Source organism: Bos taurus, chromosome 15, assembly GCF_002263795.3.
Source record: "Bos taurus isolate L1 Dominette 01449 registration number 42190680 breed Hereford chromosome 15, ARS-UCD2.0, whole genome shotgun sequence".
NCBI classification, from domain to species: domain Eukaryota; kingdom Metazoa; phylum Chordata; class Mammalia; order Artiodactyla; family Bovidae; genus Bos; species Bos taurus.
In genome coordinates, this window is record NC_037342.1 from 32,078,347 (window position 1) to 32,101,280 (window position 22,934).

At 47.6% G+C, this 22,934-nt stretch overlaps 1 protein-coding gene across 2 annotated transcripts in view; it reads left to right on the forward strand.

The window, feature by feature from the left end:
- Positions 1-22,934, forward strand: part of SORL1 (sortilin related receptor 1) — a 169,617-nt gene that overhangs the window by 27,936 nt on the left and 118,747 nt on the right. For both annotated transcript variants that reach the window (NM_001192757.2, XM_059874783.1), the window contains exons 4-6: positions 6,132-6,293; positions 7,918-7,985; positions 14,267-14,447. In NM_001192757.2, coding sequence (NP_001179686.2) covers positions 6,132-6,293; positions 7,918-7,985; positions 14,267-14,447 — 411 coding nt within the window. The remainder of the gene's footprint in view (positions 1-6,131; positions 6,294-7,917; positions 7,986-14,266; positions 14,448-22,934) is intronic.

Sequence of the window (22,934 nt, forward strand, 5' to 3'; positions counted from 1 at the left end):
CACCTCTCAAGAATCATACAACCCTTGGGATAATTCCTTTGAGAGGTTGTATGTATCTAGTATTGTTATTACTATTATTACTACACATTGTCCCAAAGTTGTTTTTGTTTAGTCACTAAGTCGTGTCTCTTTGTGATCCCATGGACTGTAGCCTACCAGGCTCCTCGGTCCATAGGATTTCCCAGGGGTGGGTTGCCATTTCCTTCTCCAGGGGATCTTCCTGGACCAGGGATTGAACCTGTGTCTCCTACATTGGCAGGCGGATTCTTTACCACTGAACCACCAGGGAAGTGTTAGTGTGTATTAGTCGCTCAATCGTGTTCGACTCCTTGTGACCCCATGGACTGTAGCCCACCAGGCTCCTCTGTCCATGAAACTCTCCAGGCAAGAAGACTGGAGTGGGTTGCCATTTCCTTCTCAAGGGGATCTTCCTGACCCAGGGATCGAACCCAGGTCTCCCACATTGCAGGCAGACTCTTTACCATCTGAGCCACCAGGGAAGCTGTGTCCCAGAATTAACTCTTGCTGAAGTTGTGGCCTTGAAGCTGCCTGGTTGTCCCCGTAGAGTCTCTGTTTTCAGCCCCATCTTGTGCCCTCATCACCTCAACCGCAGGGCACAGCTGTCTGTGAGCAGGCTTGTCTCCCTTCCTGCTTGTCTCAGGTTGTGGTGAGCAACCTGCTAAGTCCGCCCATTGGAAGAGTCAGAAGACAGGAAAGATTGTGGGCTCGCGGGGTAGGGTGTTGGGGTTAGTGCAGGAAGAGGATCTGGGGCCTTTGGAGCAGAAGCAGCAGGGCAGGGCCCAGGGCCTAGGGGCGAGACGGGAGGAGGACTGGGGGATGGTTGCAGTGCAGGAGCTCCAGGGGCCGTGGGTGAGGTGCAAGCAGTGGGCCCGTGACCTCAGAGCTGTCCCCTGAAGGGCAGGGCTGCTTCCTGGCGCTGAGCCGGGGATGGTTCGGAGTTGGTGCGGAGGGCTGCCTCCTTGGAGGACTTGTTGGTGGTTGGACCTGTGGCCCAGAGCAGGCTCAGTGAGGTTAGGCCTGGGGTGCCTGATTGCCCAGAGGAGGCTGTTAGCCCTCCTCAGACCTCTCAGGTAGGAAGTGATTCTAACTGTGCGGATGACTTCACTTACTTTTGCCTTTGTGCCTTGGAAGGCAGATTGCCCCCTCCAGACCTGCCCCTTCCTGAGAAACATCACCCAGGTCTAAATGCTTTGCTTACCCCACCCCCCAACCCTGAAAAGTGCTGGGTCCTGGCAAGTCACCTGTGCACAAATGTTTTCACCATGGCTGCCACAGAGGGCAATTGAAACTGGTTGAAATGACTGTTAACAGCTGCTAGGAAAGGTCAAGATGTCACGAAAGGGAACACGAAAGTCTGGTTGGGGGGGCGCGTGGCCTGCGGAAGGGGAAAGATGGTGTTGCTTTAGGCAAATGGAGCGGCTGTGGGGTCATGTGAGAGTTTGGGTCTATTTTCAAACCGGCCCGCCGTCCCACTTCCTTCTTCCTGGTCCCGTGTGCTGACGCCTGGACCAGCGTGTGGCTCTGACCACCCTGCAGTTCCACCAGCTTCTTGAGGAACCCGAGACCAGTCAGCAGTGTCCAGACGTGTCTGGGCTCTTTTAAGGTCTCTGGACGTGCAGTCGGGTTTCTCAGCCTCCACTGATGTGGGAGCGGGTCCTGTCTTTATCCAGAGGGTGGTCCTGGGGGAGAGGGTGAACCATGCCCTCTCTTTCTCTTGGTTCCCACCTCCTGGGAGTATGTCTCTTCACTGCCTCCTCTGACTGTGCTCTTGGTTTCTCCACTCAGAACCAGAGAGAGTCACTTATGCTGACACGGAGATGAATTCTGTGCTGTCTTTTGTTTTCTTTCTGGAGGTCTTTGTATTTTAGGAGGAAACGTAGCTTTAAGCTAAAGGATGAAGCACCTCTGGAACATTAGGTGCTTGCAGACAGACTAGGAGGTGAGAATGCTCCTGAAGTTGCCCAGTTCAGGAAGCACTTACCTAGTAGGTCAGCTCTGCTGGCCAATCCATGGGGTCACCTGAGCAGACCTGACAGCCAGGCAGTCCCAGGACTGAAAGCAGAGTGCGATGTTCTGTGGACACATGATAAGGTTACTTCGGGTAGGAGGCACACGTGCTTAAGGGCAGAATGGAAGCTGCTGGTCACTAGAGCTGGGGATCGAGTGAGGTGGGACCAGAGATGTGAAGGCTTCGCGGGTGCTCGGGATTAGGCCTGGAGCCTCAGAGATGGGCACAATTTCTGTAGCTGGAGCAGGGCTGGTGGGAGCTCTTGGGGAGAAGGGCATGGGCAGAGGCTTCAGGATGCCAAATGTGGTTTCCCTGCAGGTGGGGAGGGGAGAGTTTGCACTGAATGGCTTCGTGATGTCATTGGGGCCCCATCTGAAGAGGGAGCAGCTTGCCTTCTGCCTGCAGGTCTGGAGGGAGCCGTGGAGTGGTCTGAGGTGGGGAGTTACTGTGAATACTGTCTCTTAGGAACATGTGTCTGCTGACAGCTGCAGGATGGCCTGGACGGGCAAGAGTAGAGAAGGGTCAGCAGGGGAGCCCATGGCTAGCCTAGGCGTGAAGTTGCCCAGTCATCCGACCAAACCGAGGATCACCCTCTAAGGGTCTCACTCCCTGATGGTCCTGGAAGCCAGGAGGATGAATAAAACCCCGTGCTGACCCCCAGTTTCCTTGGAGTGTCCAGTAGGGCCGCAGGCCACACTAGGAGCCCTGGGAAGAGAAAGGAAGGCACTCATGGTGAAAAACATTTTAGAGGAAAACATAAGAGGGGGGCGACTGATTGAGAGGGAGGCCCAGAGGAAGGCAGTGGGAAAGAGGCCCCACATGAGTGCTGGGACTGCGCAAGGTGTCACGTGGGCAGGACTTGGCATGTGTGGAGGGAGAAGTGGGTTTTGGGGGAAGGCGGCAAAGAATTTGGTTTTGGACAGAGTCGAGTATTTGGCACATCCAGATGGAGGTGCTGAGAAGGTACAAGAAGGACCTGAAATAGACTCTTCCGGGAGATGTCAGGGTGGAGGTGGGGATTTGAGGGTCTCGGAAAGCATGCTCTTGGAGGCAGTGGCGGAAGCTTTGTGGGAGGATGAACCATAAACCAAGGTCTTAGCCAAGCATGGAGGAGTCAAGGAGGTCACCCAAGGGCAAGAAGCTGAAGAAGACAGAGGAGCTGGTGAGAGAGAAGCAGAGACAGATGGGCAGGGGTGGGGTGTGCAGCGTTGATGAGACAGTATCCAGAAGGCAAGAGGGTTTCCAGGGGAGTGTGAGGAATGGATTAAGAGAGGAGGCACATCACTGCGCCTAGCAGTCCAGGCTGAGACCTATGGGTTCAATTTGGGAAGTCTGCCTTTTAAAAAAATTTATTTATTTTTAATTGAAGGCTAATTGCTTTACAGTATTGTGTTGGTTTCTATCATGCATCAACGTGAATTAACCATGGGTGTGTGTATATATATATATATATATATATATACACACACACACACACATATGTCTGGGCTTCCCCAGTGGCTCAGCGGTAAAGAAGCCGCCTGTAATGCAGGAGCCGCAGGTTTGGTCCCTGGGTTGGGAAGATCCCCTGGAGGAGGGCACAGCAACCCACTCCAGTGTTCTTACCTGGAGAATAATCCCATGGACAGAGGAGCCTGGCAGGCTACAGTTGTGGAGAGTCGGAAACGACTGAAGCGACTTAGCACACATGCACGAATACATATGTCCCCTTTCTCTTGAACTTCTCCCACCTCCCTCCCCATCCCACCCCTCTAGGTTGGTACAGAGCCTTGGTTTGAGCTCCCTGAGTCCTGCAGCAAATTCCCGTTGGCTGTCTGTTTCACATATGGTAGCGAACCCGTTTCCATGCCACTCCCTCCATTCGTCTCACCTTCTCCTTCCGTTCCCCACCTGCGTCCAGAAATCCATTCTCTATGTCTGTGTCTCCATTGCTGCCCTGACCGTATGTCCACCGGCACCATCTTTCTAGATTCCATACATATGTGTTAGTATACGATGTTTGTTTTTCTCTTTCTGACGTCCTTCACTCTGTATAACAGGCTCTAGTTGTTGGAAGGAGAGTGGTGAGGATTGATGAACCAGCCGGACGCTGATGTGTGTGCTGCTGCCTCCTAGTCACATTGGGGGGCTGACGCTCTCAGCATCCGTGTCCCCCTTAGTAAGAGAGGAGATAACACTCTTACGGCCGGGAGGTGCTGCGGGCACTCTGAGGGTGAACGGAGGCAAGTGTGCAAGCGTTCAGCCTACTTCCTGGTACAGACCCAGTGCCCTTGACAAACTGGAGCTGTCATCTTGAACATCGTGACCGGGCGTGTGACTTCCAAGCCTTCAGATGTGAAACTGCAAGCAGCCATCTGATGAGTGCTTCTGGAGAAAACTTTTGAAACTGAGAGAACATTCCCTCCCCCAGTAACCAAGACGGTTTCAGAGCAGGAAGATGGGCCGTGTCATTTCTAGTGGGGGAGGGACACTTTTATACCCCAAATTATGATGGTCCTTTTAGGGTCATCATTGTTTTTTATCACTGTGCTTGTGGTGCGGATAGTTTCTGCTCTCACAGCATGTATTACCCTTTAGAGTGAGATTTAATTAGGCTTCTCCAGAGTCTGGAGTTTGACATTAGATGCTATGGGGGAAACAACACATAAAACAGATGCCCAGGGAGTTTTCAGTCTGGATGTGGGGAGCAAGCGGGAGGGAACAGGAGCAGGAACCTATGGCAGCCATGTGCAGACAAGCGCAGGGTGTTCCTGCAGGCTGGGGTTCTGAGTGCTGAATGGGTTCTGAGCTGAAGCGGGGTCTGGAGCAGGTGGGGTCCATTAGGGAACGAGTCCTTGGCCTGATTCCCGTGCATCGTTGATTTCTGGGACGTCCCTGGCTGGCTGGCCGGTGGTGGTGGCGCTGGGTCCCTCGGCTCTAGGTTTGGTTCACAGTCAGCTTTGGAGCCACGCCGTGCTCCTGAGAGCTGGGCCGGCCTCTAGCCGTGAGTGTGTGTGTGCACGCACGCGCAGGTCCAGCCACCTTCCGGGCTACCAGCCTCATTCCCTGGCGTTCCCCTCGGGCCCTCAAGACTGTCGTCACGCCAGTGCTCTGTGTTTCCCCTCCTGTTTGATTCTCCAAGTCAAACTGCCCTGGCCACGGCGTGTTCCTTCCCGGTGGGAGTCTTGCCTGCACTATGAGGCCTAAATCTTCCGTGGAGTTGTGTCCTGTTCCCCAGCCGCAGCTCATCTATGGCCTGTGCTGCCTCAGGACTCTGTCCTTGGTTTCTCAGTTACTCTCATTTCCCCTTGAACTGGAGTTGGCCGTGGATGTGGCTGTCTCCCACATCAGGCTGGAAGGTGCTTAAGAGGAAGCATCATCTGTTTTCTCTGGGGTACCTCTGGCATCTGGTCCATGGGGAATATTCAGGGCACATTTCTTCAGTGGAATTGCTTCGGTCCTTTCCCGGTAGAAAACTCTTTAGGCCGGCAGTCCCTCTCCAGCCAGACTTGTTCAGAGTCGCTCACCCACGTGGGAGCAAAATAAGCTGAGGCCCCTGCCCGTCCACTGGGCCCCAGGGTGAGTCTGCTGGCCCGAGTGCAGCTGAGTCCTCAGAGCTGCCCTGGCACCTGGCACCGGGGCATGATGGGGAAGCTCAGCTTCCTGGGTGGGCGTGATGTCAGGTATCCTCCCGGAAAGGCCTGTCGGAGTATGCACAGAGAATGAGCAGGCTGGTCCACACGTAGTCAGTCTGGAGAGCAACCCTCTGTCCCCTTTCCTAGAGCCACGCTCTGACTATGACTGGTGACCACCACCCCCCCCTCAACCCCCGCCCCCGAAGAGTGAGAAAGGCCAAGTCAGTGGAAAGAAAGGATGGAAAGACTTGATTAGCTTCATTACCTGGATAAACAGGAGAACCATCTGGCTTCACCATGGCCTGTCCACACCCTTCCTTTGCCAAGCCTTCTGTGGTATGCACCAGAGTCTCTTCATTGGCAGCAGATGGCAAGAAAGCCACATTCAAGGGCACCATCCCAGGCCTTCCATGCATGGGCACTGGGTTGAGGAGGGGGCATCAGGGGCCTGGCCAGGCCTGCTCTGAGCCCCTCTCCTTTCCTCGCAGTACATTTTTACAGATGCTTATGCCCAGTACCTGTGGACCACGTTTGACTTTTGTAACACCATCCAAGGCTTCTCCATCCCATTCCGGGCAGCCGACCTCCTCCTGCACAGCAAGGCCTCCAACCTTCTCCTGGGCTTTGACAGGTCTCACCCCAACAAGCAGGTAAGAGAGCTTCGGGAACGCGGTCAGGTGGTGCTTCCAGAGGTTTCTGTTCTGCCCGGGGGGTTCGCCTGTCCTTTGGGTGACCTGTGTAGCTACCATTTCACTTCCCACGGCTACAGAAAAATATATCTCCCTGGCGCTCTTGGTCTGCATCCTGGCCAGGGAGTGACACCCCTCCGTGGCCCCATTAGTTATACATCAGGCCCTTCTCACTGCTCGGGTGCGTCTCTTAGGCCTGGGGGTAGATTGGGGCTCTGGAATTGGATCAGAGAGCTAGGTAGAGAAGGCTGATGGCAGTTCTGCTGGGACCTCTTGTTGAATTTCTGTTCTACCTTTCCCATCCTCGGCCTTCAGCATACTGCCCATGCCTATCATTTAGTTGATGTTGTTTAGTCGCTGAATTTGTCTGACTCTTTTCCAACCCCGTGGACTATAGCCTGCCAGGGTTCTTTGTCCAGACAATAATACTGGAGTGGGTTGCCATTTCCTCCTCCAGCAGTTCTTCCTGGATCAGGGATCGAACCCACGTCTCCTGCATTGCAGGCAGAGTGTTTACCACTGAGCTGCCAGGGAAACACTTATTTGATGTTACCATTAACTTAAATATTCTCCCTGTGTGTGTGTGAGCACACACATATGCATGTAATATAATTGTGTGCATTTTCCTCCTGTAAGCAAGTTTGAAGGAAAGGTGAGAGATGAGAAGAGAGCCCAGGTAAGTTTCTGTCTCAGGGTTGAAACTTGCCATGTCAAGAGTATTGATCTGGCATAATTCTGTGAAACCTGTCAGTCCTGTGGGATTGGGTTCACAATGAGTTTCAAATGGCTGTGCTCAGAGGAACCTTGGAACGATTCTTTTTCTTTGCAGGTTTTAACCAAAACATGACCTGTTTATCTTTACTTGCCGTGGGAAGTAACCTAAGCTCAGGCTGGGTTGGTTTACCAGTATAGGTGGATGATTGTTCTTTTCGATCTCCTGTTTCTCACTCCCTGGTCCCCAGGAACCCTCAGTTTTTGTCTTTGGAAGTCGAGGGGCTTTTGCAGAGATCGGCAAGTCAGTTTCTCCTGGCCACACCCTGTGTATTCAGGTGATTCCCTTTGGTGCTCTGATTCTGCACTAGCCAAAGTCCTTTCCATTCAGCTCTCATCGCTGTGGCCCATATGGGTTTTTAAGGACACTGTTTCTCAGATGAGAAGTACTGGGTTTAATCCTTTTGCTTTAACCACCACTTGAGGATCTTAAGTAACATACAGGATTGGCCAAAAAGTTCACTCAGGTTTTTCTGTAAGCTGGCACCAAAAACCCAAACGAACTTTTTGGCCAAGGCAGTATAATTTCTGATAATCTGTAAAAGGAAGAAAAGTCATGTTTGTTTTTCCTTCCTTCTGATATGAATGCATTGAGACCTTAGTGACTATGGAAAAGAGCACAGAGGTGATCTATCCTGTCCTTCCCACCCTTGCTGGCACGTGGGTAACCGAGCTGGCTGAGGTGATCTTACCTGTCTTCACAGGTGGCATATTGTGAAGGGTGGGGTTTCCATGGTGTGTGCTGGCCAGGCCATTCAGGGCTCATATGTTGTGCCTCTTGCATCCTGACCACTTGTCGCTTTGGTCTTTGCAGCTATGGAAATCAGATGACTTTGGCCAGACTTGGATCATGATTCAGGAACATGTGAAGTCTGTTTCTTGGTAAGTCATACCATCTAAGAAATTGGAATTATATAGTTTCTTTGCTTCAGCTTCTCGCTCCTCCATGCAGGGCAAATCTGCCCTTCTCCAAAAACGGTGAAGCGTCTGGTTCAAGAAATATACATTCCGGGCCCAAGAATTAGAACTGCAAGTGTAATAGGCTCACCATGGGGGTGAGGAAGGAAGGTAACTTGTGGGAGGAGTGACAGAGCCTTTGCATTTTCCAGTCCATCAGGGAATCCAGGGGACTCTCGAAGCTCTTGCATGTATAAGAATTTCTAAAATACCTTCATTTTTAGAGCATCATATCAGAAGCCAGGGTTTTTCTCTAAAACTCATTTGTTCATTCATAACATTTTTTGAATGTCTGCTGAATACAAAGCATTCCAGATGCTTTAGGGAGTAAGAAGCTGAATAATTGATAGATATTAAGGAGACTGCAGTTTAGGAGACAAGGAAAGACATTTTGTGCATTTAACACACATCCTGAAAGAAGCACGAAGTCCCACAGACATAGCACAAGAAGCCACAGGTGGGTCATGGTCCTTCCAGGTGGACCACAGACAGCTCCACAGAGGAGGTTACTGTTGATCCAGGATGTGCACACCAGGTGGGGCGTGGCTGTGCCGAGGTATGCGGAACAGGAATTCCAGACGGGATCAGGATGGCTCGTCGCAGAGATGAGGCACTGTGGTGCCTGGGCGGAGAACTCTGAATCTTATCCTTGGACAGTGTATTGGGAGAAGTTCAGAAAAGGATGTTGGTATCAGAATCTGCAGGGCTTGATAAAGGAATTTGGACTGAATTCTGAAAGCAGTGGGGAGCCTTTGTCAGTTTTTGAGAAAGAAAGTGAAATTAACATGACTACCCTTTAAGAAGCACAGTTTTTTTTGGTTTTAGTCACTTCTGATATTTTACTGTTACCGAGATGGTGTATATAATCCTTTTTTTTTTAAAGGTTTTTTTGTGTGTTTGTTTTGTTGTTTTTTGATTTTTTCTGGCTGTGCTATGCAGCCTTCGGGATCATAGCTCCCTGACTAGGAATTGAACCTGCCCCCTTGGCAGTGAAAGCACGGAGTCTTAACCAGTAGACCACCCTATATAGGGAGCTCCCTATAGTCTTGAATTTGTGCATATGCAGACAAATGTGTAAAATAGATTCCCAGGAGTGGACTTGGAGGGTCTGTGGGGAAAGTCAAGCCATTCACACCTGGTAAACTTGTTATGTCTTGATCTTGCTGCCCCTAATCAGCTCCACTCGTATGGTCTTCTCCATTTCCCCTTTTCACTTTCTAGGTGCTCAGGTCAAAAACTGTGAGTCGTCCCGGATTCTCTGTTGTTTCCTGCTTCACGTTCAGTCCATCAGGAAAGCCTGTTGGCTCTGCCTTCAGTACATATGCAAGATCCGCTCCCCAGCTACTGCTTTACTCCAAACCACTGCTGTCACTCACTAGTCATCCAGCAGGTCTTTCTGCTGCTTCTTTTGTTCTTCTAACATTCTCAGAGCATGGCCATGTTGATCCTGTTAGGAAATAGGTCAGATCAGGGGACTTCCCTGGTGGACCAGTGGTTAAGAATTCACGTTGCAACATAGGAGAAGTGGGTTCCATCCCTGGTTGGGAAACTAAGATCCCACATGCCATGGGACAACTAAGCCCGCACATTCTGGAGCCTGCATGCTGCAACTAGAGAGTCTATGTGCTGCAAAGAAGGATCCTACATGATGCATCCTGGATCCTGCATGCTACAGCTGAGACCTGACACCGTCAAATAAATACATACATAAATATTAAAAAAGAACCAGGTCAGATCATGTTCTTCTGCTTCGAACCCTTCTACATGTTATCGTTTCTCTCAGATGAAATGCCAGCTCCAGTCCCACCACGGAGTTTCTGCACTTGCTGTTTCCTCTGCCTGGAAAGCTTTTGCTGAAGATACACTTGCTCCTCTACCTCATTCAGGTCTTCTTAAATGACTAACATTCTAGATGGGGGTCTTTCCTAAGGATCCTATTAAAATTGCAACTGTTCCCCTCTCATTCCCAATCTGCCATAGCCTGATCTGTTCTTTTCTTGCACAGCACTCATCACATCTTAATACACTCTTATTATGCTTGTTTATTTGTCTTTCTTCAATAGAATAAAAGTCCCAACAGGGCATGGACTTTTGTCAGGTTTGCACTGGTATATCCCCAGTGAATGGATCATTGAGATTGTAACTTTGCCAAATTTCCTATAGAAAGTGTCAAAAGTTTCACTTATTCTCAACAACATAGAATTGTGCCTTTGTCCAGTCAGTCTTTTAGAGTCAGTTTAATTTTAATATGCATTTTTCTTTCTTTTTAAAATTTTTTTGTCTTTTGGCCACACCATGTGGCATGTGGAATCTTAGATCCACTATCAGGAATTGAACCCACATACCCTACATTGGAAGCATAGAATCCTAACCACTGGACTGCCAGTCAAGTCCCTGCATTTTTCTTTTTATGTGTGAGTTTGAACATCTTTTAAGTCAGTTCAGTTCAGTTTAGTTGCTCAGTCGTGTCCAACTCTTTGCGACCCCATGAATCGCAGCACGCCATGCCTCCCTGTCCATCACCATCTCCCAGAGTTCACTCAAACTCACGCCCATCGAGTCAGTGATGCCATCCAGCCAACTCATCATCTGTCGTCCCCTTCTCCTCCTGCCCCCAATCCCTCCCAGCATCAGGGTCTTTTCCGATGAGTCAACTCATCACATGAGGTGGCCAAAGTACTGGAGTTTCAGCTTTAGCATCATTCCTTCCAAAGAAATCCCAGGACTGATCTCCTTCAGAATGGACTGGTTGGATCTCCTTGTAGTCCAAGGGACTCTCAAGAGTCTTCTCCAACACCACAGTTCAAAAGCATCAGTTCTTCGGCGCTCAGCTTTCTTCACAGTCCAACTCTCACATCCATACATGACTACTGGAAAAACCATAGCCTTGACTAGACAGACCTTTGTTGGCAAAGTAATGTCTCTGTTTTTGAATATGCTGTCTAGGATGGTCATAACTTTCCTTCCAAGGGTTGCTTTTACTTCTTTTTTGGGGACATGTCTGTTCATGCCCTTAGCCCTTTTTCTATTGGATTGTTCATCTCTTTATTATTGATTTCTAAGAGCTCTTTATATATTTGAGATTGGTCCTTTGTGATATGAGATAGGTTTTATGAATGTGTTCATTTGTATTTCCCAGTTTGTCCTTTGTCTTTTGACTTTTACATGTAGTTTTATCTTCTTTAAATGTTGTCTCCCATGAGATATGGATCCTATCTGCATCTTTTTGTTGTCACTTTGAAGAGGAATGTCAGTGAAGAGGAATGTCAGTGAGTTCTTATTTCTTCCTTAGTAATTAAGGGCAATAAAGAAGGATAGAGCAGAGAGGGTCCTTAGAGCTGAGTATCTTCAGTTGACTTCCTTGTTATAGAAGGCAGCTGTTTCTGACTTTTTCATTATTTTCCTTGGGCAGAGGTTGTAGAATAAGTGAAATTATAATCACAATCTCATCCAAGTACAGCCTTTATCCAAGGAATACCATTAAAACTATTTTTTGCTTTCTTTGAACTTTAAAGGGACAAATTGTTCTATTTTCAGATTAGAGAATCATGTATTAAGAGTGCAAAACAGCAGGATTATTAAACAGAAAAACTTCACATCTGGGAATTTGTGTTGAACCTTCTGCCTCTGTCTAGACATGCAGATAGTTATCTTAGGGGAAAGGGCTGGCCTGGCTTATTGTAGATAATTACATGTCTGGAGTCAGGAAATTTCAGGCTGTTTGGGGGGATTTTCGCCTAGGACTCGCCATAATAGGTGAGCGCATAAGCTAACCTCTCAGAGAATAACGGCACCCTTTGTTTCACAAGGCTTGGCAGCCTGGGAGCAGCAGCAGCGAGGGAAAACCAGTGATTCATGTTAACCAGAGCTGGAGATTGGCAAGACAGGACAGAGGATGAGCCACGGGGATGGGTTCCCGAGATGGCCCCGTGCAGCATCCCAGAAGGGCTGTGAGGCGAGGGAGGCCAGGCGAAGACCAATGACTGTGCTCAGACACAGAGCAAGGCTTGGAATTTCCAAATGAGGGGAAAGAGAACAGTAAGTCCGGGTCAGTGAGCCTGGAAAGTGGGAGGCCAGTGATTTCCAAGGACAAGAATTTGTAGGGGGAGCAGCTCTCCGAAATGGGAGGTTCAGATGTGGAATACGAAAGAGAATTGGTATGAAAGTCACAGCTCTTTCTATCTCTAGCTGTTGGCTGCTGCTCTTGGTTATGAAAGAACAGTAGGCATGAGCTCTGCCTCAAGATATCTGAATAAAGGTCCCTTCCTCTCTGCCTTTTTAAAAATATCCTGTGTGTTGTAATTTGCATATCCTCTAGAGTAGAGGAAGTACTTTAATCAGTACTTCTAATTGTGGAAAAGAGAACATGTCCTCCCCCACCCCAATCCCACTGTGCACACAGAGCATCTTATGATGAGCATTAGTTTCTCACGTCGATACAGGCTGGTTTCTCTAGTGTCCAACCAAGACCCCAGATTGTAGGGCCAAAGGGAAGTCTTACCCACCCTGCCCCCCGATGGGAAAAAAGACTGTTTGTTTTTGTTTTCTTCTCTCTTTTCCTCACTCCTTTCTTTTCTTTTCATTCGCTTCTTGCCTTGGAACTTGCTTTTTTTTTTCCCCTCGGTATGCAGAATCTTTTAGTTGCTGCATGCAAACTCTTGGTTGTGGCATGTGGGATCTAGTTCCCTGATCAGGGCTCGAACCTGGGTCCCCACCCCCCACCCCCGCATTGAGAGCACGGAGTGTTAGTCACTGGACCACCAGGGAAGTCCCTGAAACTTGCTTTTGACAATGCATCTTTGAAGGAATTTCTTGTCATTGTCTTCATTATCCCGAGAACCTTCGTGCCTACAGGACTGTACAGAGGCGTTTGCAATGATTAACATTAATGAGTCCTCCTGCTTCTCCTTGGGTCTTCACTGCATCCTCATGTGCAGCTCTCTTCCAGTTTTCTTCAACTGTTTTTCCCACTTGCTGAAAGGTCCTCCTGGCTTCCATGTTTCTTGTGCATGTCAGGAAACTCGGGCAGGTTAGCTGTCCTCCCAGGCTGCTCTTGGGGGCCTTCTTTGGGGGCACACCAGTGCAGAGATTCTTTTCCGACGTAGTTTGATATGATCACTCTACAGTTTTCATTTTGGAAGAGCTTCTGTATAGTGTCCATGGATCCTTGCAGCAAAGATCAATGCAGCTAGGAACTCTGTAGGATCAAAAGAAATGTAAGACTTGGCCTTTAAAGGAGTATGTTCTCTGTCTAGGAAGCTCAGACAGAAACATTATGGTGGGCAATGTAATACAGTGGGAGAGAAATGAGACTGTGTGTAAAGTGAGGAGTCTGATCCCAAAATCCACTTAATCTAGGTGTCTGCCTTTGTTTGAAACTCATAGAAAAGACTGGGAATTGAGTGCTACAGAGATGCATTGCTAGTTTTGGGAGAAGGAAGAGGGCATGAGGGAGGGCTTCCTGGAGGAAGGGGACTTGCACTTGGCCTCAGAAGACAAGTAGGATTTAGGTGTGCAGATCAGTGTCTGTGCAGAGGACATCCGGGCAGAGGGGGATGGTGTGGCGGGAGCACAGAGGGAGGGGTGAGCCCTGCATTACTGAAGATCAGCGTGTGCGAGAAAGAGTTTGTGAAGGAGCCTCGTGGGAGGTGAACCTGCGCTGATCAGATGAACGCTGGTTGCACAGATCTGTGACAATGGCACGGGACAGACAGGGAGGGCAGCGTCTGTTAGAAGGTAGGGGGGCGGGTCACAGGTTCCTCCTGTGGTTTCCTCCAGAGCTGTTCCACTGAGGACATAGCATCCTGGGGACAAACGCTCCTTCATTCCTCTGCAGTTCACAGCTTGAGGCCAGAAGCTTGGTGACAGCCTCGTGCAAGCAGTTCATTGCTCACTGATTCTGAAACACTTGCCTTTCACTTTTCCTTCCATTCCCTTCACTCCAGCACAGCCCAGGCTTGCCTGGAGCAAAACCCAGGCTGCCTTGTGAACAACCGTCCTAGCAGAAGATACTGTGCACAAGTGGCAGTTTCTTCCCCTCTTTCCTGAGCCAAGGAGCCACCAAAGGGCAGGGTTTGCAGCACAGAGAGCCACAGACACTCGCAGCTGCCACCACGGTGGCCCCGAGTCCTCGCTGATGGTCTGCATGGCTGGACCTCCATGCCTCAACGTGGAGATGACGACAGCCACTTTGTTTTTTCTTCCAGGGGAATCGATCCCTACGACAAGCCAAACACCATCTACGTGGAACGGCACGAACCCTCTGGCTATTCCACAGTTTTCCGAAGCACAGACTTCTTCCAGTCTCGGGAAAACCTGGAGGTGATCCTGGAGGAAGTGAGGGACTTCCAGCTGCGGGACAAGTACATGTTTGCCACCAAGGTGGTGGTGAGTTGAAAGCATTAAGGATTAAACTGCTTTTGTGTTTCCTTTCTGAGGCTGGGCGTTCTGGGATCGGGCTGGGCGGGGGGGGCGGCTGTTCGTACAAGCAGGGATGTGGGGGTGGGGGTTAATTGTAGGTGCTGGACATAGATGGACGTTCCCAAGGGGCCTGGAAGGTTCTGAAAGGTCAAGGGGTGGAAACACTTATATAGCCACTCAGAGGGTCTCTGGGCGCTAGGAATTTGGTCTTTTCCTGGTCTGAGCATCCTTGACAAACACACATTTCTTGAAATCCCAATGGAAGAACACAGAAAAGAGGGATGGGGCTAAGTGGCTTTTTTCTTTAATCCTACTACTGAATTCTCTTCAACTCAGGCCCATTTCTTCGGGAGGTTTGGACACATGTTCATCTACATGGCTAATAGAATGTGTAGTCATTGGCTAGTGGGAGTTAATGCTCTAAGAAAAGTAGTAATTAAGCTTCCAGCTGTCAGTAAGTAGCTTAACTCTCAGCCTTTGGGAAAATCTTCTCCTTGATTTTATGTGTTGGAGCCACATGCTGAAATGGAGGGCTTGCTCATTCAAAACCACAGTTGATTATTTAACGGGACTTGCCTGGCAGCTGTATCAAGTTGCAACCATACTTCCTCTTGAGTAAAGGAAAAAGCCAGGCCTGGCCAAGAGTCAGTTGGGCTGCTCTAGCTGGAGGGAGGTGAGCTCGCTTTTGTAATGCGTTTTGCGGCTGGTGCCTCCTTGACCTCAGGCTCTGACAGTCTCCTCTGTGCCTGAGAGGTTACTCTTTTCGCTGTTAAACCTTAAGGGCTAAAACCAGATGTCATGTTTTCCTTCAGGTTCTCACTCATTTATATGATTGGTAGCTGGCCAAGCAGAAGCAGGTCAGTCCCCTTGGTAGGCTCTAGGGTAGAGAGAGGATCTCCCCTAAAGGGAAAGCAGGGAGTGAGGTTGAAATCAGGAGAGAAGAGGCGAGAGGCTGAAGGCCAGAGGGGTTCCCCATTACACACCTTGAACAAGGTTTCTTAAAACCACTAAACTACGGCAGATTTTCTTCTGACAGGCTGTTTGCCTTGAGACACTCCCTGGATCATTTGCTTTCTGCCTTGCCTGTCTCTTTCTCTTACACACACATACATGTGCACATGTACACAGAGCGACCCAGGAACACAAGCATCCTTGAGTTGCTTGGGGCTGGGGTGTGCTGGGAATGCGGAGGTGAGAGGTCAGGCCTGAGGACTGATACCTCCAGGTGTGTGGGGCCTCATAGGTCTTTTTTGTTTTAGTTTCTTGGGCTTGTGCCTTTTGTGATTTTAATTTCTTAATTTTAAGGCCCAAGGAGTGATTCCCAGATTTCTTTTACAGACTGAGTCGAGTGGGGCTGAGGTAGAGCATTATTTGCATTCCTTTATCCCTGTTATTTCTAGGTCTCACACCCAAGAATAAGATATATCCCATTTGGCGCTTTCTGTACTCTTCTTTCTGACCTCAAAGCTCCATCTGTTTTGCAGACATACCTGCTTTGCCGAGTGCCGATGGTGGTTTCTGTACTGTTTCTGGCCAGTGGTAGGATCAGGGGCCATGTCTGTCTGAGCCACGCTGATACAGTACCCAGTATTTTGCACAATGCTTGATATATAACATGTACAATAGAGTTGAATGAATCTTGGCCTAATTTAGAAAGATTAGGCTACTGGGCTTTTTTACTGGGAGCACGGGATAGGGTTGGGGGACATTAAATTGTTGGTTCTTTTGTTATAACTCTCCCCTCTTGTGTGTGGCTTATTGATTTACATGGTATTGGTGGCAAAACTGTAGTTGTGTTGACTTCTTCCTTCAGCAGATGGACGGACCACCAGATTCCAAGGTCAGTGGTGTTAGCTGGAGGCTCCAGGTGAGACAAACTAGGCTACCACCTGGAAGTGATGTCTTAGAATCACCTGCGTCAGCATCAGCAAGGGCCCTGGTTAAAAATGCAGATGGCTTGGCCCCCATGCATATTCTCCCCCCTACCCCCCTGAGAATCCCTGGGATGCCCAAGAATCTCTAAAATTTGAGACATTCTTCCCTGAAGACTTGTATATGCAGGAGCTTTGGACGGTAATTATATCATCAAAGGGACATTTCTTAGTGGGTAGGTTGAGAGGAGAGATGCCACTGGCAGTGGATGAGAAAATAGGTATTTTTCTGCTTAATATATTAGAGTCTTAAGCCATAAGGATATATGACATTGGCCCTGGTTGGATAACTCTATCAGTAGGCATGTTGAGGTCTGCACCTCCACCTTACTTCTTATCTGGGGTGTTCCCAGCACTGTAGGTGCTGGATTTGGGGAATTCCGAATGACTTTAATGTTTGTTCCAGCTCTTTGTGACCCCATGGACTGCAGCACACCAGGCTCCCCTGTCCTTCAGTGTTTCCTGGAGTTTTCTCAAACTCGTGTCCACTGAGTCGGTGATGCCATCCAACAATCTTGTCCTCTGTCGTCCCCTTTCCTCTGTCATCCCCTTCTCCTGCCTTCAGTCTTCCCAGTGTCAGGGTCTTTTCCAGTGAGTTCCCAATGATTCGACTTTAATGTTAACCGGATTCAAATCAATTTAGGAAAGTCAAGAAAATAATTGCAAAATGACAGAAAATTGCTTTGGGGTGATTAACTTTTTTGCCTTTTTCCAGCAGTGTGACTGATTCCAATTGCTTGCAAGTTAGTTTTTTAGAAATGTCAGGGCAGCCAACTGGGCTCTGGACTGGGGCTGGTTTCCAAGTCTCCAGAACCCCCTGGGGCCCTCCTGGCCTGGCTCTTATTTCATGAGTGCTTTGTATCTGATGCCCATCAATTTTTTTTATTCCTTGGCTTTTGACATGAAGTTCATATACTTACTACTAGTCCACACCAAATGATAGGGCCTTTAATAATTTGTGCCCTCATGAGCTGCAGCCAGCCATGCTTCTCTGTCCATGGGTTTTCCAGGCAGGAATACTGGAGTGGGCTGCCATGTTTCCTCCAGGGGGATTTATTTTTTAAGAATATTTATTTACTTGGCTGCTATGCAGCATCTGAGTTGCAGCATGTGGGATCTTCCAGTTGCAGGAGGCAGAATCTTTCTTTAGCTGTGGCATGCAGACTCTTAGTTGTGGCGTGTGGGATCCAGTTCTCTGACTAGGGATCAAACCTGGGCTCCTGCATTGAGACCACGGAGACTTAGCCACTGGACCCCCTGGGAAGTTCCGATGGGGCCTTTAAAGCAACAGAGAGGCACCTCTGCAAAGGGACTAACATTAGTTTGTGAACTTGGTGAGACACAGCTGGTAGGTGCTTCCTGTAGGTAACAGTAGTTGCCAAAAAGTTGGAAGGATGTGAAGCTTGGCTGCTTCACTCTCCAGCTTCACTCCCAGCCTCTCCTGAAAGGCAGGCTCAGACATTTCTTGCCCGAAGTACAGCAGTGAGCCAATGCTTGATGCATGGGCTTGATGCAGTCTCCTTACAAGTGATGGCAGCCACAGCTTGGCAGGGTGCAGACGGTGTTCTCGGGCAGGCTTGGCAAACATGGTCTTTGGTTTTGTCAGTAAAGTTTTATTGAAACACAGGCATGCTCATTTGGTGTGTGTCATCCATTGCTGCATTCATGTTAGAGTGGCAGAAATGAATCGTTGCATAGAGGCGGGATGGCCCACAAAGGCTAAAGTACTTCTGTGCGGACCTTTACAGAAAAAGTTTGCCAACTATTGTTGTAGAGGCAGGATTCTGTTCCCCTTTCAGTTGGCGTTAGGCAGCTAGAATCCTCTAGTGCAGGAGCTTGCACTAGATGAACCTGCGGTGTATCCCCCGAGAGTTCAGGCGACAGGCCTCCCTAAGTTGCTGTGCCCTTTACACGCCATGGTCTTATCTTTGGGATGGGTGTGTGAGCGCTCAGTTGCCTCAATCATGTCTGACTCTTGTGACCCCATGATCTGTAGCCCCCCAGGCTCCTCTGTCCATGGGATTCTCCAGGCAAGAATACTGGAGTGGGTTGCCATGTCCTCCTCCAGGAGATCTTCCCGGGGACTGAACCTGGATCTCCTGGGTCTCCTGCATTGGCAGGCAGATTCTTTACCACGGAGCCACCTGGGAAGCCCCGTCTTTGTGATATTATGGCTCATTCAGACATCTTGCATGCCACAGATTTCCTGAGAGAGCTCAATTGTACTTTCACTATTCTGACCAACCGACCACTAATTTCACTATTGGAAACCAACTTCTAACCATCGTTATGCTATTTTTAAGTCCCTAATGCTGATAGAGTTAACACAAAAACCTAGTAATTGCCTCAGAATTGTGGGCTTCTACATGAGAGGTTAACTGACCACAATTGAAGTGTGACTTTTAGGATAACCAACCAAAATCCAAGCATTGACAAATTATTTTAATTATGACATTGCTTAAGTGTGTCCGAACATAGACATAGGTATAAGTACCTAATGCTTGTTACTCCATATGCAACAATAAAGTTCAAACGTGTTTACGGATTAAAAAGGAGACTATAATACCAATACATTTCAAATTGATTTTTTATAATACCAGTATTGAGATATGATTCATATCCTGTAACATTTACCCTTGTAAAGTGTACAGTTCAGTGATTTTTAGTATGTTCATAAGGTCAGGAATTGTTCACCACCATCTAAATCCAGAGCGTTGTCGTGACCTGTGAAGGAAACCTTATACCCACTAGCAATACTTTGTACTCCTCTCTCCTTCCAGCCCCTGGCAACCAGGAATCTACTTTCTGCCTTATGGATTTGCCTATTCTCGACATTATTATGATTAATTGCTGCACCTTGAGGTATGTGGGACCTTAGTTCCCTGACTTGGGATTGAACCCACACCCGCTGCATTAGAAGTGTTGGGTCTTAACCACTGGGCCACCAGGGAAGCCCCTCTCTTAAATTCTTGATGTGTTATTTCCGTTTAGGATGGAGGATTTGAAGGTTAGGTCCGGCATCTGGCCTTCCTCAAGAATAGGTTGTAGTGACTGTTGTGTTTGCTTTTCATTTTTTGAAAAATTTTTTGAAAAAACCAGATATTTTAAGTGATATACTGTGGCAACTCTTCACATCAGGGTAAGTCCTTCCCAGGGCTTTTTGTTGTTGCCTTTTTTGGGTTTTGTGTTGTGAGTTTCCTGCATTAATTTTGTAAATTTTGCATCCGTCAGTGGGTGTGGCAGTGAAGTCCTGACCATTAGTGCTCAGCTGGTGAGCAGTGATTTCCTAAAGCGCTTTGAGCCAGTCTGTTGGCCTTTGCTGAGGCCTCTGAGTGTGCGTTGGCGGCATGCCTTCGGTGCCTTCTCCAGCGCTGCCTTAGTCTTCACTTCTTGTTTGTGTGGAGACCCAAGATTATTAACCAGACGTGAGGAATTAGGCCCTTTCCATTCTTTCCTGAGCAAAACACAGCCCTGCATGCGCGTGACCTTGTAAATTCCTTGGAATGTTTCAGAGCTTATCAAGGCCTCTTATGAACATCTTCTCCCATTTTTCCTTTTATGCTTTTTAGTTCACCCTTTGTGAGCTCCAAGTGATAATGTTTCTCTGGCAGATGTGGTGTTAAAACACCACTTGTCGGTGTTTCCCGTAAATGCCCAGGCTGTAGGTCTGTGTGTAGAGAGAACTGAGTCAGGTTATTTAAGGAGATGACCTGAGAATGCAGCTATCAAGCGAGGCACCAGGCAGATAAAATCTGACAGTCCTCTGGCTGTGGGGCATTTGGGGAGCTCCAAACCTGTTCTGTCCTCTCCTGGGCTGCTGGTTTTCATAGCGATTGTGGCTGTGATGATGTGGGTTTCCCACGCTACTAGTACCTCAGCTAGAGAAAGAAGGGTTGGGATTAGGACAAGTTGAAACATCACCAAGTTCACCGTTCTTGCTGAGCTTCAGTCATTGTCTTGAATAAATGCCTCTTGAATTTTTGCAAGCTTTTATTTAATTTTCAGGATTCTGAAAAAGTTGATTTTGAGAATTTTTGTCAGTGCTCTTGTTGTTCGCATGGATGAGTGGATTTTTAGAGTTCTTTCCTCTGCCATTCCAGAAGTGCTTTCAGTTAATATTAACTCTGCAAACTTTTTATTATTTCCAAATTTACAAAAAAAAAAAATTTTTTTTTTGTGTTGATATGACCTCTCCTTGTGCCTTTATTCAGTCTCAAGAGTATCTGCGTTTGCTAATCTCTTTTCAACTGTCTATGCACTACTTATTTTTCCTTGGACTATTTTAAACTAAATCTCAGCTATATCATTTTATCTATTGTTAGGCATAGATAACGTGAAGGGGAATGATATTTTGCTGAAACTTTGTTACTGCTTCGAAGAGAAAGTGGCACCAAGTGTTACAGCCCAGGTGCTTCTGCCCCCATGTCCTTGTCTGCCACCTGCCTTGGGTCCCTCATTTCTCCCACCAATTTTATCTGAAACTTTCAGTTGAATAGATCACTGTGACATCTTTTGGCCTTCCCTTGGCAAGAATATATCATATTTAGTTCTCTTCTGCTCTCTTCTCCGCAGCCCCCCCCCCTTTTTTTTGGCTATTGACTTAATCTGAAGCATAAATGTAAACTCAGGCTTTGAAATTCAGATTATTCAGATTCTTATATTTGTTTTTTACTTATCAGAAATGAAAACACCAAATGAAAAATATCTTGCTATGAATTCACAGGCCCTATAATATTGCTGTAAATTAAAACATTTAAATAATTCCTAGTTGTTGGTGACAGTATGTGTGCTGGTAGATAAGTATTAACTGGAATAGCCTTTCAGGAAGGCCATTTATCCTGTCAAAATGGAAATTTTGACCTAGGAGTTCTAATAATGCATCTTACAGATTTTCTCCTGTAGCTGTGAAAAAGGTAATTCATACAAGTACGTTCATTGAAGAGTGCTTCTGGAAATAACCTAAATGGCCATTAATAGCTGTTAAATCAAAGATGTCTAAGATACACTGCTGATGGAAAAAGTTAAATTGTAGAACAGTAAGATACTCTGTTAATGAAAAAAGTGTTACATAATACCATTTCTCTCATGAGTTACACAGCCAATTTCTATCATGATCCAGTTGTATGTGAAAAAGAAATTTGCATATATCAATTTGGCAATGTGTTTGGCTACTCTTAACAGACTAGAAATAAAAGCGACTTCGCCAAGACGGAGGTTTATTTTTCTCTCTTTAGTGCTGCCTGAAGCTAGGGCTGGCATGTTGGTGCCCAGGTGTTCCTGGGGACCAAGGCCTCTTTTTCTTAATTTTTTGGCCGCCCATGTGGCATTTCCCTGACCAGGAATTGAACTTGTGTCCCCTGCATTGGAAGAGCATAGGCCTGACCACTGGACCACTGGGGAAGTCCCCAAGCCTCTATCTTGCTATTTGACCATCCAAAGGAATAATTTCCACACTCTCCCTCATGGTCCCTGACATTTACACTAGGCTTCGAGTCTGTTGGAGTCGGGAAGAATGAGGACAGATAGAAAGGCTGCAATAGGACCCTCCCAGCTGGTTCAGTCCCTTTCAACAGCTTTCCTTGAAACCCAGCACAATAGTCTGTTCATGTCTCATTGACTGGTCCTTAGTAACGCGACCACACAGAGTTGTCCAAAAGAAAGAGAGCCTTCGGCTTTTATTTGGGTGTTGTCAGGGTTTGCTAAGGAGGAAAGGGCTGGTGGATGTTGTGGTGAGTGGCACAACGTCTGTCACTGTGTAAATATGCTCACGGGTGGTGGCACGGAGCATCTTATGAGAAGAAATGGATCTGCATTTTACCTTATACCTGTCTGTACTGTTGGATTTTTCGTGAGCATACAGTCTCTTACTCCTATAATAACGATAAAGAGAAATTCAGCATCGACAATGGTTGAAGAAATACATCTTACAGTTAATAGTGTGTCATAGTTTTATTGTTAACACTTTTCTTGGTGGTGGTAAAATATTACACTAACTTGCCTACAAATGCTTTAGAAGTGAACCTAACTATCCAGACTTAGGAATACTTCTCTCAGAATAAAGTGGGATGGATGTATTTAGAGGTTTTTCATGACCTTAGTACTCTTGCATTTATATCTTGCTATCTATTCTCACTTCTCAGGTCTCCCAGCAATCATCTTTAAGAACATATAACTGGTGATGGGCTTGGACTTCCCTGTTGGTCCAGTGGTTAAGACTTTGTGCTCCCAATGCAGGGGCCATGGGTTTGATCCCTGGCGGGGGAACTAAGATCCTGCATGCTGTGTGGCACAGCCAAACAAAACAAACCCAAGAAACGAACAAACAAAAGCTAATGATGGGCTTGAGTGTCACTGAGAGAAATGGCTCCTTTCTCAGGTATAACTGCAGTAGGAAGTAGTGAAAAAACATAAAGCATAAAAAAATGTTTCACTGATATCCGTGTCTAGTTCTAGTTCCAGTTCAGTCACTCAGCCATGTCCAAGTCTTTGCGACCCCATGAACCGCAGCATGCCAGGCCTCCCT